Source organism: Pristiophorus japonicus, chromosome 3 (genome assembly GCF_044704955.1).
Source record: "Pristiophorus japonicus isolate sPriJap1 chromosome 3, sPriJap1.hap1, whole genome shotgun sequence".
NCBI lineage: Eukaryota > Metazoa > Chordata > Chondrichthyes > Pristiophoridae > Pristiophorus > Pristiophorus japonicus.
Window position 1 is genome coordinate 13,442,050 of NC_091979.1, and position 22,955 is coordinate 13,465,004.

Genomic DNA, 22,955 nt, shown 5'->3' on the forward strand with positions numbered 1-22,955 from the left:
TGAGAGGGTAGAAGGGGCCTCGATTTAACGTCTCAGTTGAAAGACGGCACCTCCGACAGTGCAACACTCCCTCGGCACTGCACTGGGAGTGTCAGCCTAGATTTCGTGCTCGAGTGGGACTTGAACCCACAACCTTCTAACTCAGAGGCGAGAGAGAGTGCTATCCACTGAGCCACAGCTGGCACTGTGCTGATGGAGGGGCAGGTTAATGCTGGGATCAGGGGTGTAGCGGACAGGGACTGGCTGGTAATCATGTCAGTACCAGATTGGTTCCCTGTCTTAGTCTAGAAGCAAAAGGGTAATGTCCCGATCGATTGCATCCATGCCCATCTATTCGGACTGCCTCCTATGGGGGAATCGTTCAGTTTTGCCAAAAAAAGACAGGGAAATGTTTATACGTGACCTACACAGTACCCATCCAGGCACAGTCATGATGAAGGCTATCGCCAGGTCACACGTTTGGTGGCCCGGCATTGACTCGGAATTGGAGTCATGTGTACACCAATGTAACACTTGTTCACAGTTGAGCAATGCACCAAGGGAGGCCCCACTGAGTCTGTGGTCATGGCCCTCCAAACCATGGTCCAGGGTCCACGTAGACTTCGCTGGCCCCTTTCTACGAAAGGTGTTCCTAGTTGCAGTGGACGCTTACTCTAAATGGATTGAATGTATAATAATGTCGTCATGTATGTCCACTGCCACCATTTAAAGCCTCCGGGCCATGTTTGCCACCCATGGTTTGCCCGACGCCCTTGTTAGTGACAATGGACCATGTTTCACCATCTCGGACTTCAACGAGTTCATGACCCGCAATGGTATTAAGCATGTCAGGTCTGCCCCGTTTAAGCCCGCATCCAATGGTCAAGTGGAACGGGCAGTCCAAACCATCAAGCAGAGCTTGAAACACGTGACGGACGGTTCCCTGTGGACCCAGTTATCTCAGATTCTGCTCAGCTACCGCACGCGACCCCACTCGCTCACCGGGGTTCCCCCGGCAGAATTGCTACTGAAGAGAGCACTCAAAACCAGGCTCTCCTTAGTCCACCCGGATCTCAATGATCATGTAGAAACCGGCATAACATGTACCACGATCGCGCGGCTGTATCACGTGACATTGAAGTTAATGACCCTGTGTTTGTTCTCAATTATGGTCATGGTCCCAAATGGGTCGCTGGCACTGTGTTAGCCAAGGAGGGGAATAGAGATTTTGTTAAACTTTTGAACGGACGAACATACAGAAAGCATTTGGATCTGACCAAACTGTGGTTCACTGACAACCAAGAACAGTTTGAAGAGGACATTACCATCATTGATCCACCCACACACATCCAACCAGCAATCGACCTCACGGTCAACCACGAGGATGAACCCACCATGCCCGACAGTCCGATCAGACCAGCCACACTGCAGTGTAGCAATGATCCGACCGACTCACCCATACCAGGACTTCAACTCAGGCGATCAACCCGGGAACGCAGAGCCCCGGATCACCTCAACTTGTAAATAACTTGTATCTAAGACTTTGGGGGGAATGATGTTATGTACGTAAACATTACCAATGTGAAAGACTTGCCACCAGGGGGCACACCTGTGGGAGACCCAGGGATCACCTGCACACCCTGGGCAAACAGGTATAAAAGGCAGACTCCTCACTCTGGAGTTACAATAAAGAGACCAAGGTCACAACAGTTTGAGTTTAAGATATACAGTCTTGTGGGGTTATTCTGAACATAACACAGACCATTGGGCCCAACAGGTCCGTGCCGGTGTTTATGATCCACACGAGCCTCCTCCCACCTTCCTTCATCTCACCCCATCAACATATCCTTCTATTCCTTTCCCCCTCGTGTGTTTATCCAGCTTCCCCTTAAATATATCGATGCTGTTCGCCCCCAACCATTCCCTGTGGCAGCGAGATCCACATTCTCACCACTCTCTGGGTAAAGAAGTTTCTCCTTAGTTCCCACATTTGGGTTTATTAGTGACTGCTTTATAATTAATGGCCCCTAGTTCTGGTCTCCCTCCACAAATGGAAACATCGTCTCTACGTCTACCCGATCGAACCCCCTTCATCATTTGAAAGACCTCTATCAGGCCACCCCTCGGTCTTCTCTTTTCTAGAGTAAAGGTCCCCAGCGTAATCAATCGTTCCTGATAGGTATACCCTTCAGTTCTGGGATCATCCCACTAAATCCTGGTATGTGTTTTACACTTGGCCATCTCGCCCCTGACTCTGTGCCCCCCTCTCCTGGGGTTTAGTTTCTCTGTCCTTTATTTCACTGATTCCATGCTCAGCTCCGTTGGGCAGGCCACATTGTCCGCATGCCCGACACGAGACTCCCAAAGCAAGTGCTCTACTAGGAACTCCTACACGGCAAACGGGCCAAAGGTGGGCAGAGGAAACGTTACAGGGACACCCTCAAAGCCTCCCTGATAAAATGCAACATCCCCACTGATAGCTGGGAGTCCCTGGCCAAAGACCGCCCTAAGTGGAGGAAGTGCATCCGGGAGGGCGCTGAGCACCTCGAGTCTCATCGCCGAGAGCATGCAGAAACCAAGCGCAGGCAGCAGAAGGAGTGTGCAGCAAACCAGACTCCCCACCCACCCTTTCCTCCAACCACTGTCTGTCCCACCTGTGACAGAGACTGTAATTCCTGTATTGGACTGTTCAGTCACCTGAGAACTCACTTTTAGAGTGGAAGCAAGTCTTCCTCGATTCCGAGGGACTGTCTATGATGATGATGGCGGCAGTGACCTTGCCCGTGTACATCGGTGGGAGGAAAGGTCAACGCTCACTTTTGGACAAGCCGCCATTTGCATTTACTCTGCCCATCGCCTGCAACCCTCCCCGAGCTGTGTTTTCCGTTGGGAATGCGTAATGAACATTTCTTTTCAGCGTTGCTGTTTCAGGAATTAAAAAGAGTTAAGGCCCACACTAGTCCTGTCTATCTGAAGTCTAGAGTTTAGAAGAATGAGACGCGATCTCATTGCAACATACACAATTCTTACAGGGCTTGACAGGGTAGATGCAGGGAGGATGTTTCCCCCGGGCTGAAGAGTCTAAAACCAGGGGTCACAGTCTCAGGATAAGGGGTCGGCCATTTAGGACTGAGATGAGGAGAAAATTCTTCATTCAGAGGGTGGCGAATCTTTGGAATTCTCTGCCCACACCGCTCCGAGGGCCAGGACGTGGTGAGCTATGTCGCCGAGCTAAGACGCCTTGTGGGACCGTGCACATTTGCTGGGTTTTGGGGGGAAGTGTTGCGGGACTTTTTCATGCTTGGAATCAGCCGCGAGGTCATTCTTCGTAAACTGCTGTCTGCCGAATCCCTAGATCTGAGCAAGGCCATCACGACAGCCCAGGCTTTTATGTCCAGGAACGATAACACTAAACAGATATCATTGCAGCATCGAAGCTCACCGGCAAGTACTGTGCATAAAATAACACCTTCAGCAGGCAGAACTGTACATGGCAGGGCCTACACGCCCGCAGAGGCCAGACCTAGGGTGACTCAGAGTCCGCCGTGGGGCGTGAATGCGAATCCATTAACACCATGTTGGCACTGCGGGGTTAATCATCGAGCCCATCAATGTCGATTCAAGCACTACGTGTGCAAGGGCTGTGGAACAATGGGGCACCTCCAGCGAATCTGTGACTCACCACGTGGCAGAGTCGGCAGAGGATGACCGATCCGGCGCGGATCACGCTGATCGAGTAAGAGAGGCAACTCAACCCGAGGCTGAAGAGGAAGTGTATGAGGTACACACCTTCACCACCAAAAGCCCTCCGATAATGTTAAAAGTCAAATTAAACGGCATTCCAGTTTCTATGAAATTGGACACGGGCGAGTCAGTCAATTATGAGCCAGTCGGCTTTTGAGAAACTGTGGGGCTACAAGGCACAAAGGCCAAAACTAGGCCCGATCCACACCAAGCTGCGCACTTACACCAAAGAGCTCATACCAGTTATTGGCAGTGCGGCAGTGAGGGGCCTCTTTGCAGCAAAATTCTAAAGGGTCTAAGTGCACTAAAAAGACAAGCCTGAAGGCTCTGTGCCTCAATGCAAGGAGTATTCGGAATAAGGTGGACGAATTAACTGTGCAGATAGCAGTTAACGGATACTATGTGGTTGGCACCACGGAGACATGGCTCCAGGGTGACCAAGGCTGGGAACTCAACATCCAGGGGTATTCAACATTGAGGAAGGATAGAGAGAAAGGAAAAGGAGGCAGGATGGTGTTGCTGGTTAAAGAGGAAATTAATGCAATTGTAAGGAAAGACATTAGCTTAGATGATGTGGAATCGGTATGGGGGGAGCTACGGAATACCAAGGGGCAGAAAATGCTAGTGGGAGTTATGTACAGACCTCCAAACAGTAGTAGTGATGTTAGGGAGGGCATCAAACAGGAAATTAGGGGTGCATGCAATAAAGGTGCAGCAGTTATCATGGGTGATTTTAATATACACATAGATTGGGCTAACCAAACTGGAAACAATACGGTGGAGGAGGATTTCCTGGAGTGCATAAGGGATGGTTTTCTAGACCAATATGTCGGGGAAACAACTAGGGGGGAGGCCATCTTAGACTGGGTGTTGTGTAATGAGAGAGTATTAATTAGCAATCTCGTTGTGAGAGGCCCTTTGGGGAAGAGTGACCATAATATGGTGGAATTCTACATTAGGATGGAGAATGAAACAGTTAATTCAGAGACCATAGTCCAGAACTTAAAGAAGGGTAACTTTGAAGGTATGAGGCGTGAATTGGCAAGGATAGATTGGTGAATGATACTTAAGGGGTTGACAGTGGATGGGCAATGGCAGACATTTAGAGACTGCATGGATGAACTACAACAATTGTACATCCCTGTCTGGCGTAAAAATAAAAAAGGGAAGGTGGCTCAACCGTGGCTATCAAGGGAAATCAGGGATAGTATTAAAGCCAAGGAAGTGGCATACAAATTGGTCAGAAATAGCAGCGAACCCGGGGACTGGGAGAAATTTAAAACTCAGCAGAGAAGGACAAAGGGTTTGATTAGGGCAGGGAAAATGGAGTACGAGAGGAAGCTTGCAGAAGCATTAAGACAGACTGCAAAAGCTTCTATAGATATGTAAAGAGAAAAAGGTTAGTAAAGACAAATGTAGGTCAGAATCAGGGCAAGTCATAATTGTGAACAAAGAAATGGCGGACCAATTGAACAAGTACGTTGATTCGGTATTCACTCAGGATGACACAAACAACCTTCCGGATATAAAAGGGGTCAGAGGGCCTAGTAAGAAGGAGGAACTGAGGGAAATCCTTATTAGTTGGGAAATTGTGTTGGGAAATTGATGGGATTGAAGGCTGATAAATCCCCAGGGCCTGATGGACTGCATCCCAGAGTACTTAAGGAGGTGGCCTTGGAAATAGCGGATGCATTGACAGTCATTTTCCAACATTCCATAGACTCTGGATCAGTTCCTATGGAGTGGAGGGTAGCCAATGTAAGCTCACTTTTTAAAAAAGGAGGGAGAGAGAAAACAGGGAATTATAGACCGATCAGCCTGAGTAAAATGATGGAATCAATTATTAAGAATGCCATAGCAGCGCATTTGGAAAGGTGATAGGTTCAAGTCAGTATGGATTTGTGAAAGGGAAATCATGCTTGACAAATCTTCTGGAATTTTTTGAGCATGTTTCCAGTAGAGTGGACAAGGGAGAACCAGTTGATGTGGTGTATTTGGACTTTCAGAAGGCTTTCGACAAGGTCCCACACAAGAGATTAATGTGCAAAGTTAAAGCACATGGGATTGGGGGTAGTGTGCTGACGTGGATTGAGAACTGGTTGGCAGACAGGAAGCAAAGAGTAGAAGTCAATGGTTACTTTTCAGAATGGCAGGCAATGACTAATGGGGTACCGCAAGGTTCTGTGCTGGGGCCCCAGCTGTTTACATTGTACATTAATGATTTAGGCGAGGGGATTAAATGTAGTATCTCCAAATTTGCGGATGACACTAAGTTGGGTGGCAGTGTGAGCTGCGAGGAGGATGCTATGAGGCTGCAGAGTGACTTGGATAGGTTAGGTGAGTGGGCAAATGCATGGCAGATGAAGCATAATGTGGATAAATGTGAGGTTATCCACTTTGGTTGTAAAAACAGAGAGACAGACTATTATCTGAATGGTGACAGATTAGGAAAAGGGGGGGTTCAATGAGACCTAGGTGTCATGGTGCATCAGTCATTGAAGGTTGGCATGCAGGTACAGCAGGCGTTTAAGAAAGCAAATGGCATGTTGGCCTTCATAGCGAGGGGATTTGAGTACAGGGGCAGGGAGGTGTTACTACAGTTGTACAGGGCCTTGGTGAGGCCACACCTGGAGTATTGTGTACAGTTTTGGTCTCCTAACTTGAGGAAGGACATTCTTGCTATTGAGGGAGTGCAGCGAAGGTTCACCAGACTGATTCCCGGGATGGCGAGACTGACATATCAAGAAAGACTGGATCAACTGCTCTTGTGTTCACTGGAGTTCAGAAGAATGAGAGGGGATCTCACAGAAACGTTTAAAATTCTGACGAGTTTAGACAGGTTAGATGCAGGAAGAATGTTCTCAATGTTGGGGAAGTCCAGAACCAGGGGTCACAGTCTAAGGATAAGGGGTAAGCCATTTAGGACCAAGATGAGGAGAAACTTCTTCACCCAGAAAGTGGTGAACCTGTGGAATTCTCTACCACAGAAAGTTGTTGAGGCCAATTCACTAAATATATTCAAAAAGGAGTTAGATGTAGTCCTTACTACTAGGAGGATCAAGGGGTATGGCGAGAAAGCAGGAATGGAGTACTGAAGTTGCATGTTCAGCCATGAACTCATTGAATGGCGGTGCAGGCTCGAAGGGCCGAATGGCTACTCCTGCACCTATTTTCTATGTTTCTATGTTTCAATGTATCATACGATGGAGCTGTGCATGCTTTACCACTATGGACTGTACTATGTGATAGCCCAATGCTGTTCGGCAGAAGCTGGCTAGGAAAGATCCGATGGAACTGGGACGACATCAAAGCACTTTCTTCAGTGGATGACGCCTCGTGCGCCCAAGTGCTAAACAAATTCCTGTCGTTATTTGAGCCAGGCATCGGCAACTTCACAGGTGCCAAAGTGCAGATCCATCCAGTCCCTGATGCACGACCCGTTCATCACAAGGCCCGAGCGGTTCCATATATGATGCGAGAGAAAGTCAAGATCGAGTTGGACAGACTTCAACGAGAGGTGATCATATCACCAGTCGAGTTCAACGAGTGAGTCCAATTGTTCCGGTGTTGAAGAGCGATGGGACAGTCAGAATCTGCGGGGACTACAAGGCAACGATCAACCAAGTCTCGTTACAGGACCAGTACCCACTACCCAAAGCAGATGACCTGTTTGCAACGCTGGCAGGAGGGAAGTCGTTCACTAAGCTGGATCTAACCTCTGCTTACATGACACAGGAGCTGGCTGAACCTTCGAAAAAATTGATGTGCATCAACAGGCACAGAGGACTGTTTATATACCACAGATGCCCCTTTGGGATTCGCTCGGCTGCAGCCATCTTCCAGAGGAACATGGAGAGTCTGCTGAAATCGGTTCCGTGTTTCAAGATGACATCCTGATCACTGGCCGCAACACCACCGAACACTTGCACAACCTGGAAGAGGTTCTCAAGCGACTGGAGAGAGTGGGACTCAGGCTGAAACGCTCCAAGTGTGTTTTCCTGGCGCCAGAGGTCGAATTTCTGGGGAGAAAGATTGCGGCGGACGGCATCAGACCCACGGACTCCAAGACGGAGGTCATCAAGAATGCACCCAGACCACAGAATGTGACGGAACTGCGTTCGTTCCTGGGACTCCTCAACTAGTTTGGTAACTTTCTACCGGGGTTGAGCACTTTGCTGGAACCATTGCATTTATTGCTACGCAAGGGTGATGACTGGGTTTGGGGTAAATCTCAAGAGACAGCCTTTAACAAGGCCAGAAATCTGTTATGTTCCAACAAGTTACTTGTATTGTATGACCCGTGTAAATGTTTAGTTCGAGCTTGTGATACATCTTTGTACGGGGTTGGTTGTGTGTTACAGCAAGCCAATTTGTCAGGCAAACTGCAACCGGTTGCATCTGCATCCAGAAGTTTATCTAAGGCTGAAAGAGCCTACAGTGTGGTTGAGAAAGAAGCATTAGCATGTGTATACGGGGTTAAGAAAATGCACCAATACCTATTTGGATACCGGTTCGAGCTCGAAACCGACCATATGCCGCTCATTTTGTTGTTCTCAGAAAGCAAAGGTATTAACACCAATGCTTCGTCCCGCATCCAAAGATGGGCACTAACGTTATCTGCATAAGATTACGTAATCCACCACAGACCAGGTACTGAATGGCGCAACCCCCAGACTTGTTTCTTGTAATGGATGCTTTTGAGAGCGAGGGGTCACCCGTCACGGCTCGCCAGATCAGGACCAGGACTAGCCAGGACCCGGTGCTATCGCTAGTAAAAAGCTGCGTCCTCAATGGGAGTTGGTTGGCGGTTCCAGGGGAAATGCAAGACGAAATTAAGCCGTTCTGCCGACGCGAGGATGAAATGTCCATCCATACGGGCTGTCCCCTTTGGGGGAATCGTGTAGTTTTGCCAAATAAAGGCAGGGAAACGTTTATACGCGACCTTCACAGTGCCCACCCAAGCATAATCATGATGAAGGCTATCGCCAGGTCGCACGTTTGGTGGCCCAGCATTGACTCGGAATTGGAGTCATGCGTACACCAATGTAACACTTGCTCACAGTTGAGCAATGCACCAAGGGAGGCCCCACTGAGCCTGTGGTCATGGCCCTCCAAACCGTGGTTCAGGGTCCACGTAGATTTCGCTGGCCCCTTTCTAGGAAAGATGTTCCTAGTAGCAGTGGACGCTTACTCTAAATGGATTGAATGTACAATAATGTCATCATGTACGTCCACTGCCACCATTGAAAGCTTCTGGGCCATGTTCGCCACCCATGGTTTGCCCGACGTCCTTGTTAGTGACAATGGACCATGTTTCACCAGCTCGGAATTCAACGAGTTCATGACCCGCAATGGCATCAAGCATGTCAGGTAATGCGTAACGGAAGGCTTCTTGCAGACCCGCTTATCTTGGATTCTGCTCAGCTACCGGACGTGACACCACTCGCTTGTTGGGGTTCCCCCTGCAGAATTGCTAATGAAGAGCGCACTCAAAACCAGGCTCTCCTTAGTTCACCTAGATCTCAATGATCATGTAGAAATCTAGTGTCACCGGCATAACGTGTACCACGATCGCGCGGCTGTATCGCGTGACATTGAGGTTAATGACCTTGTTCTTAATTACAGTCGTGGTCCCAAATGGGTTGCTGGCACTGTGTTAGCCAAGGAGGGGAATAGAGTGTTTGTCATCAAACTTTTGAATGGACAAACGTGCAGAAAGCACTTGGATCAGACCAAACTGAGGTTCACTGACAACCAAGAACAGTATGAAGAGGACGTTATCATCATTGATCCACCCACACACACCCAACCAGCAATCGACCTCGCGGTCAACCACGAGGATGAACCCACCGTGCCCGACAGTCCGATCAGACCAGCCACACTGCAGTGCAGCAATGATCCGACCCACTCACCCATACCAGGACTTCAACTCAGGCGATCAACCCGGGAACGCAGAGCGCCAGATCACCTGAACTTGTAAATAACTTGTATCTAAGACTTTTGGGGGGGGGGGAATGATGTTATGTATTTAAACTTTACTAGTATTGTAAGACTTGCCACCAGGGGGGCGCACCTGTGGGAGACCCAAGGGTCACCTGCACACCCTGGGCAAGTAGATATAAAAGGCAGTCTACCATGCTGCTTCCTCACTCTGGAGTTACATTAAAGAGACCAAGGTCACAACAGTTTGAGCTTACAGCATACAGTCTTGTGGAGTTATTTTGAACATAACAGCATCCACCTTGTCAAGTCCCCTCATAATCTTCTGCTCCTATTTCTTATGTTCTTATGCAGGAATGGTGGACAGATTCATGTCTTCTGATGGTCACAGAAACACGAAATTGGTATTTGTACAGATGGCTTTACACAGCAGGGAAAGCCCCCCCCCACCCCCGCACCGTTCTCTCCAAATGCCAGACCCAAAAACAATAAAAGAAAACGATTCACGCACAACAGTTTATATGTACAGGTACATTTCTCTCCACACACACACACACACACACACACACACGCACGCACGCACAGGGCTTGGTAACATGCACAGAATTCTGCCCGGCGACAGTCAGTAGGAATGTCCATCCCGAGTCTCCCATTCCCTCCGGGATACGGGGGTGGCTGGGGCAGGAAAGACATCACCCTGGGCTGACGTTTCCTACACCGCAGAAAGCTGTCCTCCCTGTTCATGGAATCTCCACTGCGGTGTCCTCAGCGCTGAACGGAGGCGGCCACGGTTGTCAATCGTTCTACGCGGTGCGGAGCAAGGTGTGGGGATGGGGGGAGTGGGGGGTGCGTTGGGGGAAAGGAAGGGCAGGGGGGAGCAAAAGTCTGTAGCACCGAGCCCCAATCCGGACTCACTGTCTCGCTCTCGCTCTCTCTCTCTCTCTCTCTCTGCGAATTTTTTTTTTTAAGCACGGTGTTAATTATTTTCTTGGTTTAGCCTTGTCCCCCACTCAATTAAAACTCCGACCTTGTAAAAACGGAACGAGACCCTTCACCATTCTTCTCAGATGAGGGTTTTTTCCCCCCAGGAACTGGAAAGGGAGTGTTAGGCCCAAAAAGCCTGCATAAATTTGCGTCTCCTTTTCAGAAAAGTCCAAAGGGAACGTCAAGCAGGTGGGGCAGTGGGGGCTGTGGGGTGAAGAGACAAGTCCCCAGTCTGGCTTTCAGCCCCGTAACACATATATATATATATATATATATATTTCTTCTGTTCATAAAAAGAGAGTTTTGGCGAGAGTTGTGTGTGTGTGTTTTTTTTTACACCGAGCTCTTTCCCTCCCGCGCACGCTCTCTCTCTCTCTCGCTCCTTTCCTGTGGCACCCACGGCGGCAGTCCTTTCCTTTTCTTTTCTCTTCCTCCTCCTCTTCCGTGTCAGCCTCACACGCGGACCGCGGGGGTGGAGGACGTGAGGGGTACGGTGGAGCTGCAGTCATAGTCCACATCGATCACCGTCTGCGCGTTGGCACTGAAGCCGGTAGAGGCCGTCACTGTCTGGCGGTCTCGGAAATTCTGAATGTAGCTCTGAGGGAGGGGAAAAAAAAACACAAAGGTGACCATCCCACCCTGACATTATCGCCCGGTTTGTTACATATATATATATGCGGCGGGATCTTTGGCTCGTTGCCGCCTCTGTTTGCTCCCCAGGAGGGGCAGCAATGGCGTTGGGTGTGCGTGCAACACAAAAAGTCAGCGTGCAGTTAGAGCAAGTGATCCGGAAGGCAAATGGAATGTTGGCCTTGATTGCCAGGGGGATAGAGGATAAAAGCAGAGAAGTCCTGCTACAACTGTACACGGGGCTGGGGGTAATGTATCAGCGTGGATAGAGGATTGGCTAACTGACAGAAAACAGAGAGTCGGGACAAATGGGTCATTCTCGGGTTGGCAACCAGTAACTAGTGGGGTGCCGCAGGGATCAGTGCTGGGGCCCCAACTATTTACAATCTATATTAACGACTTGGAAGAAGGGACCGAGTGTAACGTAGCCAAGTTTGCCGACGATACAAAGGTGGGAGGAAAAGCAATGTGTGAGGAGGACACAAAAAAATCTGCAAAAGGACAGAGACGGGCTAAGTGAGTGGGCAAAAATTTGGCAGATGGAGTATAATGTTGGAAAGTGTGAGGTCATGCACTTTGGCAGGAAAAAAAATCAAAGAGCAAATTATAATTTAAATGGAGAAAAATTGCAAAGTGCTGCAGTACAGAGGGACCTGGGGGTCCTTGTACATGAAACACAAAAAGTTAGTCTGCAGGTACAGCAAGTGATCAGAAGGCAAATGGAATGTTGGCCTTTATTGCAAGGGGGATGGAGTATAAAAGCAGAGAAGTCCTGCTACAACTGTACAGGGTATTGGTGATGCCACACCTGGAATACTGCACACAGTATTGGTCTCCATATTTAAGGAAGGATATACTTGCTTTGGAGGCTGTTCAGAGAAGGTTCACTAGGTTGATTCCGATGATTCGGGAGTTGACTTATGAGAAGAGGTTGGGCCTATACACATTGGAGTTCAGAAGAATGAGAGGTGATCTTATTGAAACTTATAAGATATTGAGGGGGCTCAACAAGGTGGATGCAGAGAGGATGTTTCCACTGATGGGGGAAACTAGAACTAGAGGGCACAGTCTCAGAATAAGGGGCCGCCCATTTAAAACTGAGATGCGGAGGAATATCTTCTCTCAGAGGGTTGTAAATCTGTGGAATTCTCTGCCTCAGAGAGCTGTGGAGGCTGGAGCATTGAATATATTTAAGACAGATTTTTGAGCGATACGGGAGTAAAGGGTTATGGGGGGCGGGCAGGGAAGTGGAGCTGAGTCCATGATCGGATCAGCCATGGTCGTATTAAATGGCGGAGCAGGCTCGAGGGGCCGAATGGCCGACTCCTGCTCCTATTTCTTATGTTCTTCTGTTCCGGGCGGCCAGCTCCCAGTGCCCCGCCGGGGTTTTCGGGGCCGGTTTCTGCGGGAGGCGCGGAGCATTACCGCCCGGGAGAGGCGAGCCGACCGGTGCAACGCCCCTGGTCGTGCTTTTTGACTCCCGTCTGACCCATAACGCTCAGTAGAGCGCCCCCTGCTGGGACCACTTGGGGAAAGCGGGCGTTCCGACCTGCAGCAGCCGCAGTAATGTCAGTAATGTCCACCTCAGGTAAGTGTGATTGGATTTTATTTTAGTTGTTTTGCGATTTATGTTGCGGTGGCGTGAGGTACTTATTGGGAATGTTTTGTGATGGGATTTTTTTTCTCCCCAGGCCTCTCTCAGAGCGCTCCCAGGCCGGCTGTTGAGCTCGGGATTTTCCCATGCTCAGCCGGCCTAGCGGCCCAAGAGAGGTGTGCAAAGCCTCCCTTAGCTCTCCGCCCCACACTCAGGGCCCAGAAGCCCAATTTTGCTGATGGAGGCGCAAACCTTTTCCAGGCCGTATCAGTACCGCCCCGAAATCCTAAAAACAAAAATCCAGCCCTGTATATATATAAAAAAAAAATTCTGCATGGACCAAGAATGTATTTGCTTCATGGGTTCTTAGCTTAGAATTCATAGCAACACATTGCTATTAAGAACTAGTTGGTTTATTAGCAAAGATTTAACAATCACACGACACATTACCAGTTCATCCACCAGGCTCACAACCACCTGCCCCATCGTGGATCCCCCGAACCCAACTGGCCGGGGTTTTATTGAGTCTTGTGAACATCGCGTGTGTAATGTATGCTCACAGGTTTGTCGAGCTGTTGAGTTGTGAGAGACCTAGCCAGTCACGTTTGCCAGTTTGCTAATAAACCAACTAGTTCTGAATAGCAACGTGCTGGTATGAATTCTGAAACAACGAACCCATGAAGCTAATACAGTACAACGTGCCTGGCAAAGCCACATACAGGTGCCTATATTACACGGACCGTCCACCCATGTGACACAGTGTTAGATGAAATTATTGACTTGTATTAGGCTTGCCAACTCTGGTCGGGCCTATTCCTGGAGGTGTCTCTGATCACTCGCCCCACGCAGTCAAATAGCCATTCCCCTATCCTCAATACTTTTATCATCAATAAACAAAAATCTTCAAAGAAAATGGTAATAAACAATCATTTATTTTTAATGTTTCTCCCGGGTATTGCACAACGCAGTGCCGGGGAGATTAATCGCAAATACTTCGAGAGTCCAGGTCAACCCAAAGAGGATTGGGAACCAAAGCTCATCCGTCCAAAGTCCAGTAAGGATCCATCAAATGTTTTATCAGGTAAATTTTAGCATCAGGCGGAATAAGAGTTCTGTAAAAAGTTCAAGGACCCCCTGTAGATACTGACACACTCCCAGGGGCCCCTGTAAATACTGACATACTCCCGGGGACCCCCTGTAAATACTGACATACTCCCGGGTACCCCCTGTAAATACTGACATACTCCCAGGGACCCCTGTAAATACTGACATACTCCCGGGGACCCCCTGTAAATACTGACATACTCCCAGGGACCCCCTGTAAATACTGACATACTCCCAGGGACCCCTGTAAATACTGACATACTCCCGGGGACCCCTGTAAATACTGACATACTCCCAGGGACCCCTGTAAATACTGACATACTCCCAGGGACCCCTGTAAATACTGACATACTCCCGGGGACCCCCTGTAAATACTGACATACTCCCGGGGACCCCCTGTAAATACTGACATACTCCCGGGGACCCCCTGTAAATACTGACATACTCCCAGGGACCCCTGTAAATACTGACATACTCCCAGGGACCCCTGTAAATACTGACATACTCCCGGGGACCCCCTGTAAATACTGACATACTCCCGGGGACCCCCTGTAAATACTGACATACTCCCAGGGACCCCTGTAAATACTGACATACTCCCGGGGACCCCCTGTAAATACTGACATACTCCCGGGGACCCCCTGTAAATACTGACATACTCCCAGGGACCCCTGTAAATACTGACATACTCCCGGGGACCCCCTGTAAATACAGACGCATTCCCGGGGCCCCTGTATATACTGACACACTCCCAGCAACACCCTGTAAATACTGACACACTCCCGGGGACCCCCTGTAAATACTGACACGCTCCCGGGAACCCCCTATAATTACTAACACACTCCCGGGGACCCCCTGTAAATACTGACACACTCCCGGGGAAATACTGTAAATACTGACACACTCCCAGCAACCCTCAGTAAAAACTGACACACTCCCGGGGACCCCTGTGAATACTAACACACTCACGGAGACGCCCTGTAAATATTGACACACTGCCGGGGAACCCATGTAAATATTTACACACTCCTGGGGAGCCCCTGTAAATACTGACACACTCCCAGAGATAGCCTGTAAATACTGAGACAGTCCCAGAGACACCCTGTAAATACTGACACACTCCCATGGACCCCATGTAAATACAGACACACTCCCACAACCCCCGATAAATAAAGACACACTCCCGGGGACCCCCTGCACACACTGACACACTCGCAGGACCCCTTGTAAATACTAACACACTCAAGGAGACCCCCTGTAAATATTGAAACACTCCCGGGGACCACCTGTAAATACTGACACACTCTCAGAACCCCCTGTAAATACTGACACACTCCCGGGGCCCTTGTAAATACTTACAGACTCCCGGGGACCCCCTGTAAATACTGACACACTCCCAGGGACCCCCAATGAATACTGACACATTGCCAGGAAGCCCCTGTAAATACTGACACACTCCCAGGACCCCCTGTAAATACTGACACACTCCCGGGGAAATACTGTAAATACTGACACACACCCAGGGATCCCCTGTAAATACTGACACACTCCCGGGGAAATACTGTCAATACTGACACACTCCCGGGGAAATACTGTAAATACTGACACACTCCCAAGGACCTCCTGTAAATACTGACACACTCCCGGGGAACCCCTGTATATACTGACACACATCCGTGGTCTCCATGTAAATACTGACACACTCCCGCGACTCCCGATAAATAGTGACAAACTCCCGGAGACTCCCAATGAATACTGACACATTCCCAGGAACCCCCTGTAAATACTCACACACTCCCAGGGTCCCCCTGTAAATACTGACACACTCCTGGGGACCTCCTGTAAATACTGACACAGTCCCGGGGACCCCTGTAAATACTGACACACTCCTAAGACCGCCTGTAAATACTGACACACTCCCGGGGACTCCCTGTAAATACTGACACACTCCCAGGGACCCCCTGTAAATACTGACACACTCCTGGGGACCCCCTGTAAATACTGACTCACTCCTGGGGATTGCCTGTAAATACTGACATACTCCCGGGGACCCCTGTAAATACTGACACACTCCCAGGGACCCTCTGTAAATACTGACACACTCCTGGGGACCCCCTGTAAATACTGACTCACTCCTGGGGACCGCCTGTAAATACTGACATACTCCCGGGGACCCCTGTAAATACTGACACACTCCCAGGGACCCTCTGTAAATACTGACACACTCCCAGGGACCCCCTGTAAATACTGACACACTCCTGGGGACCCCCTGTAAATACTGACTCACTCCTGGGGATTGCCTGTAAATACTGACATACTCCCGGGGACCCCTGTAAATACTGACACACTCCCAGGGACCCTCTGTAAATACTGACACACTCCTGGGGACCCCCTGTAAATACTGACTCACTCCTGGGGACCGCCTGTAAATACTGACATACTCCCGGGGACCCCTGTAAATACTGACACACTCCCAGGGACCCTCTGTAAATACTGACACACTCCTGGGGACCCCCTGTAAATACTGACTCACTCCTGGGGACCGCCTGTAAATACTGACATACTCCCGGGGACCCCTGTAAATACTGACACACTCCCAGAGACCCCCTGTAAATACTAACACACTCCCGGGGACTCCCTGTAAATACTGACACACTCCCGGGGACCCCCTGTAAATACTGACACACTCCCGGGGACTCCTGTAAATACTAACACACTCCCGGGACCCTCTGTAAATACTGACACACTCCTGGGGACCCCCTGTAAGTACTTACTCACTCCTGGGGATCGCCTGTAAATAGTGACAAACTCCGGGAGACTCCCAATGAATACTGACACATTCCCAGGAACCCCCTGTAAATACTCACACACTCCCAGGGTCCCCCTGTAAATACTGACACACTCCTGGGGACCTCCTGTAAATACTGACACAGTCCCGGGGACCCCTGTAAATACTGACACACTCCCGGAGAGCCCCTGTAAATAGTGACACACTCCTGGGGACCCCCTGTAAGTACTGACCCACTCACATGACCCCCTGTAAATACTGACATACTCCCGGGGACCCCTGTAAATACTGACACACTCCCGGGGACCCCTGTAAATACTGACATACTCCCGGGGACCCCTGTAAATACTAACACACTCCTGGGGCCCCTGTAAATACTGACACACTCCCGGGGCCCCTGTAAATATGGACACACTCCCGGGGAGCCCCTGTAAATACTGACACACTCACGGGGACCCCCTGTAAATACCGACAGACTCCCGGGGATCCCTGTATATACTGACACACTCCCGGGAACCACTGTATATATTGACACACTCCCAGCAACCCCCTGTAAATACTGACACACTCCCAGGGACCCCCTGTAAATATTGACACATACCCGGGGACCGCCTGTAAATACTGGCACACTCCCAGGGCACCCCTGTAAATACTGACACACTCCCGGGGACCCCTGTAAATACTGACACACACCCGGGGACCCCCTGTAAATACTGACACACTCCCAGGGACCCCTGTAAATACTGACACACTCCCGGGGACTCCTGTAAATACTGACACACTCCTGGGACCCCTGTAAGTACTGACACACTCCCAGGGATCCCCTGTAAAGACTGACACACTTCCGGTGACCCCCTGTAAATACTGACACACTCCCGGGGAACCTCTGTAAATACTGACACACTCCCGGGGACCCCTGTAAATAGTGACACACTCCCGGGGATCCCTGTAAATAGTGACACTCTCCCGGTGACCCCCTGTAAATACTGACACACTGCTGGGGAACCCCCTGTTAATACTGACACACTCCCCGGGAACCCCTGTACGTACAGATACATACCAGGGAACCCCTGTAATTACTGACGCACTCCCGGGGACCCCCAGTAAATACTGACATACTCCCGGGGACCCCTGTTAATACTGACATACTTTCGGGGACCCCTGTAAATACTGACACACTTCCGCGACCCTCTATAAATACTGACACACTTCCGGAGACTCCCAATGAAAACTGACATACTCCCAGGGAACCCCTGCAAATATTGACACACTCCCGGGGAACTCCCTGTAAATACTGAGCCACTCCCAGAAAGCCCTGTAAATATTGACAGTCCCGGGGACGCCCTGTAAATATTAGCACACTCCCGTGACCCTCTGTAAATAATGACACACTCTCAGGGTCCCCCTGTAATTACTGACACACTCCCGGGGCACCCTGTATATACTGACACACTACCAGCAACCGCCTGTAAATACTGACACACTCCCGGGGATCCCCTGTAAAGACTGACACACTCCCGGGGAAACCCCTGTAATTACTGACCCACTCACATGACCCCCTGTAAATACTGACACACTCCCAGGAACCCCTGTAAATACTGACGTACTCCCGGGGACCCCCTGTAAATACTGAAACACTTCTGGGGCACCCTATATTTACTGACACACTACCAGCAACCGCCTGTAAATACTGACACACTACCGAGGACCCCTTGTAAATACTGACGCACTCCCGGGGACCCCCTGTAAATACTGACACACACCCGGGGACCCCCTGTAAATACTGACGCACTCCTGGGGACCCCCTATAAATACTGACACAAACCCGGGGACCCCTGTAAATACTGACACACTCCCAGGGTCACTCTGTAAATACTGACACACTCCCGGGGGCCCCCTGTAAATACTAACACACCTCCGTGGTCTCCATGTAAATACTGACACACTCACATGACCCCCTATAAATACTGACACACTCCCGGAGAATCTCAATGAATACTGACACATTCCCAGGAACCCCTTGTAAATACTGACACACTCCCAGGGACGCTTGTAAATACTGAAACACTCCCTGGGGACACCCTGTAAATACTGACAAAATTCCGGGGAGCCCTGTAAAAACTGACACTCTCCCAGGGATCCCCTGTAAATACTGACACACTCCTGGGGACCCCCTGTAAATAATGAATCACTCCCAGCAACTACCAGTAAATACTGACACACTCCCGGGGACCCCTGTAAATACTGACAGACACCCGGGGACTCCCTGTATATACTGACACACTCCCGGAGACTCCCAATGAATGCTGACACACTCCCAGGAACCCGCTGTAAATACTGACACATTCCCAGGAACCCCCTGTAAATAGCGACACACTCCCGGGGACCCCTGTAAATACTGACACACTCCCACGGACTCCCTGTAAATACTGACACACTCCCGGCACCCCCTGTAAATACTGACCTGGAAGAGGGGACAGAGTGTAGTGTAACAAAATTTGCAGATGACACTAAGATTAGTGGGAAAGCGGGTTGTGTAGAGAATACAGAGAGGCTGCAAAGAGATTTGGATAGGTTAAGTGAATGGGCGAAGGTTTGACAGATGGAATACCATGTCGGAAAGTGTGAGGTCATCCACCTTGGGAAAAAAAACAGTAAAAGGGAATATTATTTGAATGGGGAGAAATTACAACATGCTGCGGTGCTGAGGGACCTGGAGGTCCTTGTGCATGAAACTCTTTTTGGGAGTAAACAAAAAACATTAAACCGTGCCCCCCCCCGATCTGGGGGAAAACAAAGAATTTCACGCTGCGAGTTAGTTGACTGCGGTAGGACTCGAACATTGTGGTTACAATCGAAGTCAGACGCCTTGTCCATTAGGCCACGCGGCCGCTGCATGAATCCCAAAAAGTTAGTTTGCAGGTGCAGCAGGTAATCAGGAAGGCGAATGGAATGTTGGCCTTCATTGCGAGAGGGATGGAGTACAAAAGCAGGGAGGTCCTGCTGCAACTGTACAGGGTATTGGTGAGGCCGCACCTGGAGTACTGTGTACAGTTTTGGTCACCTTACTTAAGGAAGGATATACCAGCTTTGGAGGGGGTACAGAGACGATTCACTAGGCTGATTCCAGAGATGAGGGGGTTACCTTATGATGATAGATTGAGTAGACTGGGTCTTTACTCGTTGGATTCAGAAGGATGAGGGGTGATCTTATAGAAACATTTAAAATAATGAAAGGAATAGACAAGATAGAGGCAGAGAGGTTGTTTCCACTGGTCGGGGAGACTAGAACTAGGGGGCACAGCCTCAAAATACGGGGGAGCCAATTTAAAACCGAGTTGAGAAGGAATTTTTTCTCCCAGTGGGTTGTGAATCTGTGGAATTCTCTGCCCAAGGAAGCAGTTGAGGCTAGCTCATTGAATGTATTCAAGTCACAGATAGATAGATTTTTAACCAATAAGGGAATTAAGGGTTATGGGGAGCGGGCGGGTAAGTGGAGCTGAGTCCACGGCCAGATCAGCCATGATCTTGTTGAATGGCGGAGCAGGCTCGAGGGGCTAGATGGCCTACTCCTGTTCCTAATTCTTATGTTCTTATGTTCTTATACTGACACACTCCCGGGGAAATACTGTAATTACTGATACATTCCCGGGGACCCCCTGTAAATATTGACACACTCCCGGGGACCAGCTGTAAACACTGACACACTCCTGGGGACCCCCTGTAAATACTGACACACTCCCAGGGATTGCCTGTAAATCCTAACACACTCTCGGGAAACCCTTATAAATGCTGAAACACGCCCGGGGACCCCCTGTAAATACTGACACACTCCTAGGGTCCCCCTGTAAATAATGACACACAACCGGGAACTCCTGTAAATACTGACACACTCCCGGGAACGCCCTGTAAATACTGACACAGTCCCGGGGACGCCCTGCAAATATTAGCACACTCCCGCGACCCCGTGTAAATACTGACACACTCCCAGGGATCCCTGTAAATACTCTCAGAGAAACATAGAAACATAGAAACTTGGAAAATAGGTGCAGGTGTAGGCCATTTGGCCCTTCGAGCCTGCACCACCATTCAATAAGATCATGGCTGATCATTCACATCAGTACCCCTTTCCTGCTTTCTCTCCATACCCCTTGATAGCTTTAGCTGTAAGGGCCACATCTAACTCCCTCTTGAATATATCCAATGAACTGGTATCAACAATTCTCAGCGGCAGGGAATTCCACAGGTTAACAACTCTCTGAGTGAAGAAGTTTCTCCTCATCTCAGTCCTAAATGTCCTACCCCTTATCCTTAGACTGTGTCTCCTGGTTCTGGACTTCCCCAATATTGGGAACATTCTTCCTGTATGTAACCTGTCCAATCCCGCCAGGATTTTATATGTTTCTATGAGATCCCCTCTCATCCTTCTAAACTCCAGTGAATACAGGCCCAGTCGATCCAGTCTCTCCACATATGCCAGTCCAGCCATCCCGGGAATCAGTCTGGTGAACCTTCGCTGCACTCCCTCAATAGCAAGAACGTCCTTCCTCAGATTAGGAGACCAAAACTGAACACAATATTCCAGGTAAGGCCTCACTAAGGCCCTGTACAACTGCAGTAAGAACTCACTGCTCCTATATGCAAAGCCCTAGCTCTGAAGGCCAACACACCATTTGCCTTCTTCATCACTTGCTGTACCTGCATGCCAACGTTCAATGACTGATGTAACATGACACCCAGATCTCATTGCATCTCCCATTTTCCTAATCTGCTGCCATTCAGATAATATTCTGCCTTCCTGTTTTTGCCCCCAGAGTGGATAACCTCACATTTATCCACATTATACTGCAACTGCCCTGCATTTGCCCATTCACCTAACCTCTCCAAGTCACCCTGCAGCCTCTTAGCATCCTCCTCACAGCTCACACCGCCACCCAGTTTAGTGTCATCTGCAAACTTGGAGATATTACACTCAATTCCTTCATCTAAATCGTTAATGTATATTGTAAAGAGCTGGGGTCCCAGCACTGAGTCCTGTGGCACCCCACTAGTCACTGCCTGCCATTCTGAAAAGGATCCATTTATCCTAACACTCTGCTTCCTGTCTGCCAACCAGTTCTCTATCCACGTCAGTATATTACCCCCAATACCATGTGCTTTAATTTTGCACAGCAATCTCTTGTGTGGGACCTTGTCAAAAGCCTTTTGAAAGTCCAAATACACCACATCCACTGGTTCTCCCTTGTCCACTCTACTAGTTACATCCTCAAAAAATTCCAGAAGATTTGTAAAGCATGATTTCCCCTTCATAAATCCATGCTGACTTGGACCGATCCTGTCTCTGCTTTCTAAATGCGCTGCTATTTCATCCTTAATAATTGATTCCAACATTTTCCCCACTACTGATGTCAGGCTAACTGGTCTATAATTACCCACTTTCTCTCTCCCTCCCTTTTTAAAAAGTGCTGTTAGATTAGCTACCCTCCAGTCCATAGGAACTGATCCAGAGTCGAAAGACTGTTGGAAAATGATCACTAATGCATCCATTATTTCTAGGGCCACTTACTGAGATGGGATGCAGACTATCAGGCCCTGGGGATTTAACGGCCTTCAATCCCATCAATTTCCCTAACACAATTTCCCGCCTAATAAGGATTTCCTTCAGTTCCTCCTTCTCACTAGACCCTCGGTCCCCTCGTACTTCCGGAAGGTTATTTATGTCTTCCTTCGTGAAGACAGAATAAAAGTATTTGTTCAACTTGTCGGCCATTTCTTTGTTCCCCATTATAAATTCACCTGAATCTGACTGCAAGGGACCTACATTTGTCTTCACTAATCTTTTTCGATTCACATATCTATAAAAGCTTTTGCAGTCAGTTTTTATGTTCCCGGCAAGCTTCCTCTCATACTCTATTTTCCCCCTTCTAGGTAAACCCTTAGTCCTCCTCTCCAAGGGACCCCCTGTAAATAATGACACATTCCCAGGGACTGCATGTAAATACTGATGCACTCCTGGGGACCCACTGTAATTAGTGACACACTCCCGGGAACCCACTGTAAATACTGACACACTCCCGGGGACCACTTGTAAACACTGACAAACACCGGGACCCCTGTAAATAATGACACACTCCCATGGACCCCTGTAAATACTGACACACTCCTGAGGGCCCCCTGTAAGTACTGACACAC

At 49.2% G+C, this 22,955-nt stretch overlaps 1 protein-coding gene across 12 annotated transcripts in view; it reads right to left on the minus strand.

The window, feature by feature from the left end:
• Nucleotides 1–10,172: 10,172 nt before the first annotated feature.
• Nucleotides 10,173–22,955, minus strand: part of tmem198ab (transmembrane protein 198ab) — a 235,954-nt gene continuing 223,171 nt past the window's right edge. For 11 of the 12 annotated variants that reach the window (XM_070875186.1, XM_070875191.1, XM_070875184.1 and 8 more), the window contains one exon: nt 10,173–11,244. In XM_070875186.1, the coding sequence (XP_070731287.1) occupies nt 11,101–11,244 (144 nt within the window). In that variant the 3' untranslated portion in view covers nt 10,173–11,100. The remainder of the gene's footprint in view (nt 11,245–22,955) is intronic. The other variant, XM_070875192.1, reaches the window with a different exon arrangement.